The sequence below is a fragment of the Haliotis rubra genome, unplaced genomic scaffold (assembly GCF_003918875.1).
Source record: "Haliotis rubra isolate DU_JTF1 unplaced genomic scaffold, ASM391887v1 Scf302, whole genome shotgun sequence".
Classification (NCBI taxonomy): Eukaryota; Metazoa; Mollusca; class Gastropoda; order Lepetellida; family Haliotidae; genus Haliotis; species Haliotis rubra.
The window spans coordinates 705,623-721,294 of record NW_025766972.1 but is presented as its reverse complement, the minus strand read 5'-3'; the positions used below and the strand labels follow the sequence as shown (position 1 = coordinate 721,294).

General features: G+C 42.5%; 1 protein-coding gene across 2 annotated transcripts in view; it reads left to right on the top strand.

Annotated features, from left to right (window-relative positions):
• The window catches only part of LOC124282747, a 48,073-nt gene extending 32,763 nt beyond the window's left edge, over positions 1–15,310 (top strand). For both annotated transcript variants that reach the window (XM_046718771.1, XM_046718770.1), the window contains 4 exons: positions 189–527; positions 3,125–3,445; positions 4,675–4,842; positions 13,536–15,310. In XM_046718771.1, coding sequence (XP_046574727.1) covers positions 189–527; positions 3,125–3,445; positions 4,675–4,842; positions 13,536–13,747 — 1,040 coding nt within the window. In that variant the 3' untranslated portion in view covers positions 13,748–15,310. The remainder of the gene's footprint in view (positions 1–188; positions 528–3,124; positions 3,446–4,674; positions 4,843–13,535) is intronic.
• The last annotated feature ends 362 nt before the right edge of the window (positions 15,311–15,672 follow it).

Here is a 15,672-nt window from a genome sequence, read left to right as displayed (position 1 = left end):
GTAAAAACATTTCATTCTAAAACAATCGTGTACTAATGGCCGGGGGAAGACAAGGACAGTTTGCATGGACCGTTGCTCTAGTTTCGGTTACAACCCTATCTACAGCCGATAATTTGCGTGAACCGACGATAGTACGGCGTGATACAACAATCATTCACTAACACACGAAATTCTGTTTCATATCCTAGCCCTGTCACTACGCACTTCAACGGGATCCTTGAACGAAGGCCTCACCGCCATCGCTTGTCGTCTGCTTCACCTAGGAACATGGGACATCCTGTCAGTGAAGAGGCAGACGACATCCGGTTACGAATATGACATCATGCACGTGCACAACAACGGAAGTGTCGACTGGCTTGATAGCAACCTCGAGTCTCGTGCCCTCAGCGAAGTGTTTATCTCCAAATATGAAGCAGAAGTCCTGATATGGATTTCGGTCCTCAAGTGTGCTGACGAAGGGCGCTATGTTTGTGGGGCGTCTGGCATCCCCAGCCTAACACAGGCACAGTCAACACTGAGTGTCATTTGTAAGTTTGTTAGGATCCTCTAACCCGATAACTGTGCGCGGAAATATTAATGAAGCGTCGTCTCTCAACGCTGGCTTGTAATCTTTGACCAAATATCCACACAAACGTGTCACGACTGTTAGACCTTATTATCATGTAAGCAATAATAGATCTAATAACGCGTCGAGCTTGTCAACACTGGTCAACATGACACAAGTTAGTTGTGAAAGAAGTTGAACTTCAGTGAGAGTTTGAGATGTATTCGTTTCTGGCACATGTCATGTGAGGTCTTTTGACGTTAAGTTAGGTTAAACGTCGCATTTAGATATTCTGGTCAAGACGGAACAAATGTGAGTCTATGTTAAGAGTGTGGAGAACAAGGCTTCAGTTTTAGCAACGTGTTTGCTCAGTTAAGGGTCGGTGGGGTAGCCAAGTGGTTAAAGCGTTTGCTCGTTACACCGAAGGCCCGGGTTCGATTCCCCATATTGGTACAATGTGTGAAGCCCATTTCTGTTGTCCCCCGCCGTGATGTTGCTGGAATATTGCTAAATTCGGCATAAAGTAAAACCATACTCACTCACTCACTCCAATTAAGGCCACTATAAAGTGGTATTTAGGTAAATAAAATGCTATTGGTCTTACATGTATACGAGATCTGTAGCAGTTCTCCCTTCAAATCGTCAAATCGTCCATACAATATCACACAACACCTAATAGTTCTTAAACATTCAGAACCTTTTTCAGTAAGGAGCACCAATCTGTAGGGGTTTAGCTTCATGGGTTGATAGTAGCTGACTTCATATGTATCATCATCATCATCATCATCATCATCATCATCATCATCATCATCACCACAACAATCCCACTACCACTATCATCGTCACCATCATCGCGACCATCATCATCATCACAACAGCACCAATCACACCACCACTATCATCACCATCATCATCCCATCACCATCATCACCATTATCATCACCACATCATCATCACCATCACAACCTCCACCATCATCATCACCATCATCATCATCATCATCATCATCATCGCGACCATCTTCACCTCCACCAGTAGAAGCAGCACCGCCAGCACTGCATCTCCGTCTGTCATCTTTCATCTCTCACATCCTCTGTTCCACCCCTCATGTAGAAACTCATCTCCCAGAACCGTGCATGATGCAGTGGTGTAACTCAGTGCCACACGATCCATACACGATAACGTAGACTCAGACAGTCAGCTGTAATACTATCAGAGTGTTAAGACGAACTTTATTACCTATCCCTTACGTGACCAATGACAGTCATGGGAATTCGTATAAATCCCCTCTCTCCGCGTTTTTGCATTCAATGTGGACGCGAACAAATCAATCAAATCCACTGGTTTGTCGTTTGTCTGCATTCAAAGTATTTAACCTTTTCTGAGAAAGGTATTTTGAAAGATCTGAGCGATTTTATCGCACTGTTCAAACAGAGAAAAGGCCCGCTTTGCATAACATTGTGTTTGTGTACATATTAAAAAATGAAAGTTTTGGGAGCACGCTTTTCCAAATTGTGTACAGCGCCTCACAGTCGCGGTCCGAAGGCGTGGCTGTATTGAACAAAATGTGCAGTTGGCGGTTTGGATCGTTGGAAACTAATGATCTTAAAGAATATATACATTTCAATTACGAACATGTATGAGGCCCTTCTAATTCAAACATCAGTTTCTGCAAAGTTTTCAATTAACGAAATGAGAAGAGTTGATTTGTACATTAGCTTTACAATCAACGATATAGTAGATAAAACTTAAGGAATTATTACCCATCCGTTGTGAAAATCGTGGGGATAGAGCGATCAGCTGCATTACATATCTACCATTCCGTTTTCTGATTCCAGTGCAGAACTGTTGCATATTTCGTGTTGAAATGTACTATGCTGACCAAGATCAGGGCCCACTTGCACAAAGCGATCTTAGCGCTACGACTATCTTAAGCCTATGTTGGAGAATGGGAGTTACAACCACTGTAGCGCTAAGATCACTTTGTGCAAGTGACCCCAGGGTAGTAATGAACTGTGGCATTTTGGGGATTTGCCCAAAGTGGTGTATATATTGCCAAATTCCGCCAGATGAAGGGAATGTGCCATCTCCTGATGACTCTTGTTGCCATTAGATATATCACCACCGTTGAGCTGTCCATACTCGTTTAGCCAGTGTTTTACTTAACTGCATAGATTGAGTGAGTATGAGTTTACACGCTTCAGCAACACTCCAACAACGTCTGACTGGCAACATCAGAACCATTATATCCGATGAACCGTTTGGGAATCGAACCCGGATCTCTGATATTACGCTTTAACCACACGTCTACCCCTCCGTTCCCTAGTGGACTACTGAAGTACACATGGAATAAAGTTGATGAGTGAGTGAGTGAGTTAGATTAGTTTTACACAGCTTTTAGCAATATTCCAGCAATATCACGGCGGGGGACACCAGAAATGGGATCACACAGTTTACCCATGTGGGAATCGAACCCGTCTCTTCGGTGTGACGGGCGAACGCGTTAACAACTAGGCTATCCACCCCACCTCCCCTACAATTGATGAACAGATATGATAGTTTACTTTCTCGGTTTTTCAGCTAAACCGGAAGAGCCTATTTTGACGGTTCCTGCTCAGGTCGTAGAGAATGACCCCTCCCAACACGAAATCACTTGCAGGGCAGAAGTTGGTTACCCTGCTGGAAGGCTGGGTCTCAAGTTTCGCCTCAAGAATGAGACGGACTTCCAGCGTGTTGAGTTTGACAGTACGGAAACCAAGACCCACGCCTGCCGTACTCAGATAGAGGGGAAGTACGTCATGACAGGCGGCTCCAACCTGAACGAAACGTTGGTCATCTGTGAGGTGGAGTCCAATCTGACCCAGGCCAAGTCGGTCACCGAGATGTTGTTCATTATACCAGGTGAGTTATACCAGCTGTGGTCAGGTGAGGTAAAGCGGGGTGAGGTGAGGGAAGGTGAGGCTGGTGTGGTTTGGTTTAACGACGAGTTTAAGATTACTGCACAAGTGCAGTTTGTTTGTTTGGTTTTTAACGCCGCACTCAGCAATATTCCAGCTATATGGCGGCGGTCTGTAAATAATCGAGTCTGGACCAGACAATCCAGGGATCAACAGCATGAACATTGATCTATCAATCAGTTGGGATACGATAACATGTGTCAACCAAGTCAGCGAGTCTGACCACCCGATCCCGTTAGTCGTCTCTTACGACAAGCATGGCTTACTGATGACCAATTCCAGCCCGGATCTTCACGGGTATTTTCCCTCTTCGGAAGTGGTTTTGGTCAAGTTCAAGCAGTGGGGCCAGTTTAATTTTCGAGTTTTGACCAGATGCAGTCGGTTAACTTCTGATACAACACATTAGATTGGTCTGTTGTTTCCTGGGTACCTTTGACTTACGAATTCAACTTAATATTTCCTAAATTATGGCAAAATAACTATCGAAAGATTATTAGAAATGTGGACATTGAAAAACACATTTTTATCTATTGGAGTGAGTGAGTGAGTTTAATTTTACCCTAGCAATATTCAACCTATATGGCGGCGGTCTGTAGTCTAGACTATCAATTGTCCGACTTCCATTTTGTGGAAGTCGCGGTGACTGAGCGGATTAGGCGTCTGACTTTGTGTGCTGGCGATTAGGTGCCTGACTCTGAGGGTGTGGGTTCGAATCCCGGATGGGACTCAACCCCAAAAGTTAGCATTGTGTAATGATGTGAATAATCGAGTCTGGACCAGTCACAGTGATCAATAGAATGAGCATCGATCTAAGCAAGAGGGATACGATGACATGTGTAAACCAAGTCAGCGAGCCTGACCACAAGATCCCGATAGTCGCCTCTTACGACAAGCATGGATTACTGAAGACCAATTCTAACCCGGCTCTTCACGGGTCTTATGTATTGGAAACATACAATCAATTCTAGCATTGTTTTTGTGTCTTTCGGGCCGGTGGGGTAACCTAGTGGTTAAAGCGCTGACTCGTCACGCCGAAGACCCGGGTTCGATTCCCCACATGGGCACAATGTGTGCAGCCCATTTTTGGTGCCCCCCGCCGTGATATTGCTGGAATATTGCTAAAAGCGGCTTAAAACTAAACTCAGTCAGTCAGTCAGTTTTTGTGTCTTTCAGAGAACTACTGCGGAAACGAGAACAATACATCCCTGGAACATCCATTCGACTGTCGGTACTACATCCAGTGCCCCGGCGGAGGGATATATGTGTCGAAGTGTAGTGTTGGACTTTGTTTTAATCCAGTCAACAAACAATGCGATTTGCCTGAACCCACGGAAAAGAAAGGTAAGGGCATATTTCTGTTAGTAACACATCAAAATAGAGAACAACCTTTGATTGTGTTTCTGACGGGTACCCCCGTTGGGCAGGACGCGCTCACCTTTTCGCGAATACCTGGTATCAGCACTGTTTATTAATGATTCGTAGCACATGATCTGTCATCGTATCTCATGATCTCAATCACCAGATTGTCTGGTCCAGACTAAATTATTTACAGACAGACGTCGTACAGCTGTTTATTACTGGGTGTTGCGCTAAACAAACAAACAAACAAACCCATGCTCATAATATAGTCGGAATTGTACAATCAATTCTGCTCTTTGAGAGATTTCTTATGGATGTTGAAGGGGTCTTTTCGCTTTTATTCCAATAATTATCCAGCAATATGCCCGCAAAAGAGGAGCATCACTGATTCCTCCTCTCCAAGGACTCCAGCCATGGCCTTTGAATGCCAAATCAAATATACTCTCTCTATGTGGGGGCGGTGGGGTAGCCCAGTGGTTAAAGCGTTCGCTTGCCAAGCCGAAGGTCCGGGTTCGATTCCCCACATGGGTGCAATATGTGAAGCCCATTTCTTGTGTCCCCTACCGTGATATTGCTGGAATATTGCTAAAAGCGGCGTAAAACCACACTCACACACTCAATGTCCCCGTACCCTGGATCTTTGTTCAAAGTGACAATCACTTTCTCGTCTGGTCCACGTCTATTTACGGCACGCCGTCATACAACTTGTTTATTGCACACTAACAACAATCAAGACTTGAATACACACTGCATTTAGAAAGAAATAATTTGCACCGTGTTATATTTGGTATAACACATTCTTTTATCGGTAAAGTACGGATTCTATTATTTACTGTGTGTTGAGTTCACTCCCAGATTAAGGCGCCTAATCGCCAGCACACAGAGTGAGCGATCTAACTCAGCGGGTGTGGTTTCGATTCTCGGACGGGACTCCAACCCCCCAAAGTACGAGAACCTGTACCTTACTGAGAAAGTGTAATCCCAGATAAAAAATTATACAGTACAACCAGAAATTATTGAGAATTTAAGATTGTATTTTTAAAAAAAATTTCACTCATTACTCACGTATTAAATGTGAATATTGGCAGAACATAACTCCAGATTCAAAGACAGGTGAACAGGTAGTATTTTGTCAAGTCACCATGGGCAGCAATGCAGGCTTCAATACGGCGGGGCATACTACTGATCAGCGGTGGGGCATACTACTGATCAAAGAAGTTAGAAAGTCGTGGTCCCAATATCGGACCACCTCTTCTTTCATTTCAGCAATATTTGTCAGATTTTTCTTATTGACACTTTCCTTCATAAGTCCCCAAACATTTTCTATTGGATTTAAGTCAGGGCTATAGCTTGGCTAATCTAATAATGTCATATTTTGGGTCCGAAACCAGGCCTGTGAATGCTTTGAACGATGTTTTGGGTCGTTGTCCTGCTGGAAAATCAAAACATTTCCATAGAACACGTGAGCAGATGGAAGTAAATGTCCCTCGAAAATATCTGTGTACCGCTCACTGTTCATATTTCCTTCAAATACACAGAGGGGCGTTGCCCCCAACACAGATATGCCACCCCACACGTTAAATTTCGGACTGTACTTTAGGCGCTGATACAAAGGTTTTTCAGTTTGTTTGGTCCAGAATTTCAGTGTATTAGGAAACAGCCACACAGAACTTTCATCTGAGAAAATCACATTGTCCCATTTAAAATTTCTATGCTGTAAGCACCAGTTCAACCTTCGCTCCTTTTGGTCAGGTTTCATGATCGGTGATGGAATTCCTCGACTTTTCTGCCAACCCATTGCATGCAGCTCAGTTCTAATTGTCTCCTTACAGACAGCCACAGTTCCTCTATCAATCATATCCAGCCTTAAGTTTTCTAAACTCCTTCGATTGTTTTGAGAAACAAGAATACCAAGCAGCCTCCTGTCACCGACAGTCAATTTTCTGGGCCTACCTGCGCCTCCCTGGTGCTCAGTGACATATCCATTTGCAATATTTTTCAAAACACGATAAACAGTGGACAAAGGGATGCCTGTTCTACTTGAAATCACTTTAGCTGATCTGATGTCCTTGTTATAATACTCTAAAATAAACTTCCTCTTCTCTAAATCATCCATACTGAGGATCACTGAAAATGTCGTCTGCTAGCAAGTAAACAAAGGGGGTAACTCTTCACAAACTAATGAAAAAGGATTAACGGAGTTGTCTCTCTTGAATGAAACCAAGCACTTGATAGCTGGTCAAGGTTGTTTATACTAAAAATCCAATTAAACATTTTCCTAAAATTCTCAATAATTTCTGGTCATACTATATAGCACATGCTAAATAAGCCTTTGTTGAACAGACACATGCATCAGGGACGACACTGAACAAGAACGAAGCTGCAGATTTGAACATGTCCTGCCCTATTTCATCAAATATAATTAATCACATGGCTTTTTCATACAACATCCCAAAGGTGTTGTACGTCTTCGTACAAGAAAGGCATATTCTGTAAAAGAGGTTAAAACATGTTTCTCCAACAATGCCTGTAATTAGTCTTCGGCGGCAGTAGAGATTGGTTAATTGGCACGGACAAATCCGAATAAGTCCGATTGTCAAGGCACATATTAATTACCCCTCGTCCATCATGGGAAATCTTGACAGAGCAACATGCAAATGAGGGCACTGTCCTCATGGACTGGAAATGTGTTGTCTTTTAATCATTTTTTTTCAAAAGTCCTTGTTATTGGAAGATGTCCTTTCTATCCGTTCATAATTCGTTACTGTATATTCTTTGGTGTCCGTGCCTTCCCCAATCAGTTAAAATCTGTCCGAACAAGAAAGAAGAAATGTCACTGGCATTGATCGAAGAGATAGCATTGATGGGAACGAGCTTTTACAACTTAGCGACGAATCGTAACTCCTCGCGTGTTTCCGCTCAGCATATGAGAATGGCGATCAGGCTCGCTGACTTGGTTGATGCACGTCATCGTATTCCAGTTGTGTCTCGCCATGCTCATGATGTCAGTCACTGGTTGTCTGTCGAAGACTCACTCAATTACATACCGAAGAGACCGCCTCCGTGGTGTAGTGGTTAGAGCGTCCGCCCGGAGTGCGGAAGGTCGCGAGTTCGATCCCCGACCGCGTCATACCAAAAGACGTTAAAATATGGTACTTGTTGGTCCCTGCCTGGCGCTCGGCATTAATGGGTACAACAAGGACTGGTCGGCTTGGAGTCAGTATAATGTGTCTGAGTGGGGTATTCATGCTTCACTGCGGCATGGTATCTCAGTGGGCTAGCGCTATAAAACCAGCTTCAGTCTGGGCTAGTACAAGCAGCCGCACATACACATACACACGCATGCACGTCGTCATATGAGCGAAATATTCTCAAGCACGACGTTAAACCCAATTTCACCTCACCTCACATACCGAAGTCATACAGGTAAATACCAAACAATCAAACAACACACAAACCGTAATATTCTCTCAAATCAGCTAGATCTGCCGCTTGAAATTTTATGCACCGTCGGGTCGTCGCAATCGCTCGTCGAGTCTGTTTCTGCTACATGTCTGTCCTTTTATTTTGTGATTTTGGTTATGAGCATCTGTCCACCCGAAAGAATTGAGGAAAGTTTACTGTTCCATTGTCAATTATAGTTCGACCACCTATAAAACTAGTTTGACAAATACAATCCTTCAAGCAATCAAAGGTCTTTGTACTTAACGCTGTAATTCGATCATTTCGCTTTGTCTGACTTTCTAAACGTATTTCCGTTCCCTTTGACACACAGCCAGGTGTTGCACCAATCGATTAATCACGGGTCGTCTCCGGACACTTGCAAATAATTCGCCAGACTTTCGCGAGACATTCGCGAGACATGCGCTACCCACCCGGGACGAACGTGCTTTTCACGTGTCACAGACCCTCCGGTCATCCGCCACTTTCCCGTGTCACCTTCGCGATCCATTCGCTCTCATAGCATTAAAGGATCATGCTTACAAGCAGTTATGTTGGTAGTTATGGTGGCGTGTGGTCCTGTGCACAGGGTTCAGGTCACGAATCAGGTGAAGTTAATCAACGTCGAGCGCGGACAGTCCTTGGATGGGTGACCGTGTTTGGCAGCTTGACTCCTGAGAGTTTCTTGGACTTCAGTCCTGCCCCACAACGAAGCACATGTGATATATGTGGTCTCACCATAGGCAAGTGAGTTCGTTCAAAATTGCCTCTGTCCACCCAGCAGAAAATGGGTACCCGGTTGGATAAAGTCATGTGACCATAACCTTCTAGCGCCTAACAGGCAGCTTGGATTATCCGGGGTAATAAGAATCAGATTCTGATTAAGCAATCACTTGGTGTTTGGAGACTGTGCGCTGTAGAAGATGACTGTTTATTATTATATAAGCTGTCCCCTGACTCTTCTAACGGCTGATAAGATTGTCGTTCTTTGGTCTACATTCTCATGCCTCCTCGTGACTTCCTCTGGATATCAGGGCGGTTGGGTAGCCTAGTGGTTAAAGCGTTGGCTCGTCACGCCGAAGACCCAGGTTCGATTCCCCACATGGGCGCAATGTGTGAAGCCCATTTCTGGTATCCCCCGCCGCGATATTGCTGGAATATTGCTAAAAGCAGCGTAAAACTAAACTCAGTCAGGCAGTCAGTCCTCTGGATATCGTGTTGCAGACATTGTTTTCTACTCCAATTAGAGAAAAATAATCGGATAAAATATCCCTATGAAAACTGTACAATTAGAGCGTCGTTTGAAAGCTTCATATGTCTCTGCTGAAGCGAGTAAACTGGTTACTTTGTTTGCTGTTGAACGCCGCAGCCAGCAACGTTCCAGCTATATGACAGCATGAGCGTAGATCTACGCAACTGGGATACAACATGGGTCAACCAGGTCAGCGAGCCTGACCACCCGATCCCGTTAGTCGCCTCTTACGACAAGCATTGGCTGCTGAAGACGAATTCTAACCCAGTTTTTCACGGGTTGCTACCTTCGAATGCGAGATATGTTTCTGGTGTAGCAAGTGTAATGGTTTCTTGGCAGGTTATTTACCATGTAATGAATGGTGATCAATGGCGGATCCAGGGGGTCCGCCCATGCTATATAGGTGCGATCATCACTTCCAATAAACTTGATATCACGAATAGATAACTATCCTAACGGGATCACTTATCAGGAACTACTTTAAATATCCTTACATCAATTCAGTGGTATTTAGCGGTAACCGGTGCAAAATCTGAGCAGGTATTTTGGCTCGAAATTGAAAAGTCAGGATATTTACAGGCTGTGCAGACCTTCGTTCTCGAAGTACGACTTTGGTTTTCTTCACCTATGACTCCTTTTGTAGCTAGATCTATTGACCTGAAATAGAAGTATATGTTGTTTTATAATGGTAAGGACTGTTAAATTCGTCCTGGAACAAACAGGCTGAAGTTCGTGGGTTCCGCCAAGAATGGGAAACACTACTTTCATCACTGTGGGCTTTGCTCCCACCAACCCGAGTCACCTTTATACAACTGGAACGCACTTCTAAGCAGCACTACATCCAATTCACCCACCCACTCACATTTGTTGCGCTGAAAGAAAGGTTAAATTACAACGATGTATAACAAATATGAACAAAACTCAGTTTTATTATCCAATCAAATATTGCAATCGATTCAGCCACTATTACGTAGAAGTACATTTTTTTCAGATAAGATAAAATTATACTATTTACATAAAATTCGAATTAAAACCGAACAAAGGGAAGCAATCTAAAACTTTAATGCATACGTATTATTCAAATTAGCCCAGCTCAGAGAGATTTAATTACATTGCAAAAAATGGACGGAACTTTTAATTTTCGTTTCTGGGGCTTAGTCTTGTCTGTGAATTAAGCACAATGGATCGGCAAATCCCCGTGCAGGCTCCTCCGACAGGGCGCAACTACAAGATCTATACACCCACGGTGCTTTGGGGTTTAATGACAACTGCACAGGCCTCTGGGCTGGAGAGAATACGAATATTTTATTAAGCAGATAAAAAAAGTCTTACATGGATTTGAAGGGCTCCCTGCTTCCCAGACTCTTGCACGGTAGGAATGAGATTCCAGTTGAGTTTAGATTAGGATTTTCGGCTCTCTCGAAAACTGAAGTAATTCATCAATAGTGTCTTCTTTGATCAGGGGTCGACAGCCATGGAGAGACGTTTGATTCGATTTTTTATTTTATGGGTGTCCTTGAGGATATTAATATTCGATAATTCCTATAGAACTGTAACCAAGAGATGAGTCGGGGACTGGAGTATCTTCCAACAATTATTTAGTCTGTGGGTACCGTTTTTGTGCATGCTATTCATTATAGCAAGACGGGTTGGTTAACGTTGGTCAGCTAAAGATTCCAGGAAATGGGTTAATATTGGTCAGTTAAAGATTCCAGGAAATGGGTTAATATTGGTCAGTTAAAGGTAGTTGAACGTTTTCTTTCCGGGACTGAAATATTACAGCCTGGTGGCCATGTAGACAACGTTGACGCCAGGTTCGATTCCGGACGGGGACACAGTAGGCGTGACGCCAATTGATCATGTCCTCGAGTCATTGACAAATAAACAATAGCAGTCAATAGCAGGAATGGGATCCACAAGATGACATACTGAAACCTAGGAACCATGCTTACAATAAGCTTACATATTTAAGCCAAATTTGACCCCACATCATAGTTTGCTGTTGAATCCATGATTTGATATAGTATATATACGCAAAATATTCTTTTCATGTTTTGTTCTTCGTAGTTAAGGTATGTCTTTGTACTTACGGACCTTACTTTTATATCCAGTCTTTGAGCATAATCCGTACACGACTTACACTGCAAAATTAGTTCCGGGATGTGCAACTCTTCACGTACACCATCATCTCCTTCTTAGATGCTGCTTCTCTCGAATGTCCATGTGGTAAATGAGTGAGTGTGGGAGTTAAGTTGTACACCGCTTTCAGCAACAATCCAACACTAAAACGGCAGGGGACACTAATGGGCTTCACACAATGTAGCCGGGGAGGGGGGAGGACTGAACCCTTGGTCTGTGGCGTAACGAGCGATCGCTTTAACCACAATACTGTTCTGTAAGTAACAGATTAGTAATATTAAAGGTACATGTAATAGACTAGAGGGGTTCGAATGAGCTAAAAGAATCTAGAGGCTGAATCAACCAATTTGAAGAGGAAAATCGGAAAGAAAACGAATCTGCCACCTAACCATTTTGCAGACCCGGGTTTGCTAGGTTTAGTCCTGGACAACACCATGACAGTTCGGCATTTGTAGCCAATTTCACCATGTACATTTTGCTGGCTGGCTGGCCACATGTACTGTCACCTTACAGTAACTCCAGAGTTCGTTCCAGTAAATGTCGCAAGGAAATAAGAGCGCTATCGGGAATTTATGTTTGCCGGATAAAACGAGTCTTTGGAGATGTTATAAGAATGCTGATGTAAACTAAATAATTTTTTGTCGATTACCGCCAAGCCTTACGAACCAGTTTGATGAATTTCCTAATTTACTTGTGAACGAAACGGTGCTTCCATACATAAATCCTTACCTTTTTTAGGTTCGTGTTAAAATTGTTTACTGGACAAAAATGCATTATTTGTTTTCTTTGCGCGTGGTTGGCAGCTTTAAGAGGATAACAAAACGACTATCGTGCTCCACAAATCAGTACAATGTGTTAGTGTGAGGTATCTATATATGCGGTATTATTGAGGATCCGTGAAGATCCGGTCGAGAATTGATCTTCAGCAACCCATGCTTGTCTCCACCCGTGAAGATCCGGGTTGGAATTGATCTTCAGCAACCCATGCTTGTCGTAAGAGGCGACCAACGGGATCGGGTGGTCACGTTCGCTGACTTGGTTGACACATGTCATCGTATCCCAGTGGCGTAGATCTACGCTCATGATGTTGATCACTGGATTGTCTGGTCCAGAGTCGATTATTTATAAACATAGCTCGAATATTGCTGAGTGCGGCGTTAAACAACAAACAAATGGAAACAAATAATGTTTTATTGCCACACGAACTTTGAATATTGTAGAAATCTATAATGTGTTATATATTCTTGTGCGTGTAATATTTTCTTAATGCCTACCGATAATGGTTCAGGAAGAAGTACTTTCTAATATTTACATTCTGCGGCGTTAAGAAACAAACAAACCACAACCCGACCACACCTCACCATTGCTTCAAGGGGAGGTAACTAACCTTTGAATAATATGAAACCGCCAACATATCTAAAAGAAAATAACCATTAAATATTTGGTTCATATTTCTGCTGAAAACATTAGCCTTTTCTTATCCCTTTTGCATTGCATCATTGTAACCTATAATAGTAAAAAATAACCATTAAATATTTGGTTCATATTTCTGCTGAAAACATTAGCTTTTTCTTATCCCGTTTGCATTGCATCATTGTAACTTATAATAGTAAAAAATAACCATTAAATATTTGGTTCATATTTCTGCTGAAAACATTAGCCTTTTCTTATCCCGTTTGCATTGCATTATTGTAACTTATAATAGTAAAAAATAACAATTAAATATTTGGTTCATATTTCTGCTGAAAACATTAGCCTTTTCTTATCCCTTTTGCATTTCATCATTGTAACTTATGGTTTCACCCGTACGACTTGGAAATGAAATGATGTTTTTTTCTTCCAGATGACCCCTCCCACCCGTGTTATCCCAATCGCCACGGGGAGTACCTGCCCCACCCCTTCATCTGCAACAAGTTCTACTGGTGTGTGGGGGGTCGGGAGGAGGTGCAGCACTGCCAGCAAGGAACCCTATACCTCGGGGAGGGGCAGTGTACGTTCGACGTGGAGGAGTCTCACTGCTACAACGCTCTAAATACAACCGTACCAGCTGTGTGACGTGTATAGGCAGTGTCTGTCGTAACTCTGCAGTTTACCAGGCTTACGAATGACGTAGCGCTGCGATCGCTTAAGGATCGGGACCCAGTACATTAAAAATAACTGAAGACCCAGTGAAACAGAAAAGGCAAAAACAACACCGCCACCAAAAAAAGGAAAGCTCTGTAGCTGAAAATTCATTCTCTTGCAAAATATATATGTGTGGAAAGTAACGCCTGATCCTTTCAACGTGAAATGGCTTCACGAAATCTGGGGACGAACAGACGAGGCGTATATAAATCTGGGGACGAACAGACAAGGCGTATCGGCTATCGGAAATAGTATTTACGAGCTCTATAGCAGTGCAGGAATGGTATTAATAGAATGTAATGCGATACCTATTGCACTGAGTAGAGTGTATTCAAACTGGTCTCATAACTCTGCTCCGCTTGGTGTCTGCAAGTGTTCGGACCATATGGCTGATTACTGTGAAGAGTACTGATTAACTGGCGGGGTACTCTGAAGCTGGACAATGATTAACAAATATATATTTATATATAGCATTGTTATGATTACTTTTCTTACCATGTCTACAGCTTAAAATAATCTGCAGGTCGAAAGGGCCTGCTGAAATCGAAACTATGAGATCGAGAACACATCCGTCGGCCATGGGACTACTGGACGATGTCTATTTTTGATTGGTGTTCGAGTAATGAGGTTTTATGCCGCTTGTAGCGATGTTCCCTATGGAAGGGACACAATACATAGACTTCAGACACAATACATGAGCGTGATGAAGGAACGCCTTCATCACTTGGATATTTTATCGCCGTGAAGCTGAAAAAAATCCGTAGACAATACGTGGCATATGTTCCTTTCCGTAGTAGCCGGTATTCGTCGAATATATATGACATAATGGATGCTCAAAGGGAAACACTCAGTTCAACTCCATTGACTGTCACAGACTTCGTGTTGTGTGAAGTTATACGGTCATGAAGCTTTGCTATACGTCTTTCTCTGCTTTGCCATTAGGGACCGTTCATAATTTATGGCTAAGGGGGGTGATGATGATTTTTATGGAGAAGCATGTACAATGTGAATGACAACCCCTGAAGTTTATGTACATAATAAGTGACAAACCCCCCGGCCCCCACCCCCCAATCAATGAATGAACTATAATGAGTACCCGTTGTTCGAGACATGCGGAGTGCAGATTTAAGTCCTTTCTATTTCGGCTTTAAATCGTCCTAAACGTAACAAAATAAAAGAACTAAACAACACGTTCATTGAACTCATTATATCAACGACAAATATGTGTAGACAACGTTCACGATACAACGTCACTGCCGTCGCTCATCAGCAACAATAAATCAGAAAATGTAATCCCAAATATAACATATGTTGAATAAATAACTAACAATAATGCTCAGACTGTTCACTTATTAGCCAATCAGGGAACAGCAGTCGTGGGCGCGGTCCTATTTTCGTTTAGCTAATAAAGACATATACACAGAATAATTTGCTTTTAGTTAGCCAATCAAACATGTAATCACCTGCGATATATTGATATGAAGTTCCATTTTAGTTTAGTTTTCCTGTTGTTTTTGCATGGTAATAATAATATAATAATATTTATTTGAACTGAGAAGGCCACAGGCCTATAGTACATAAAGTTATGTTACATTTGAGAGGAATTTAGATCGGGTAATCACAGCATAGTAAATGAACATTGAAATATTTTGTAGAAGGACTGGATTTTTACTACTTAACAGTGAGGAGAATTTTATCACATTTGGATGGACATAGTAATATCTTTTAATATATTTTGTTCGCAACCGGCCATAAAATGGACATATTAGGAGAAAATGTAATTCATCTTCTATTTCGTTAAAATTACAAAGTGTACATATTCTATTTTCTCTTGTTACATTCATATATCTGCCTCT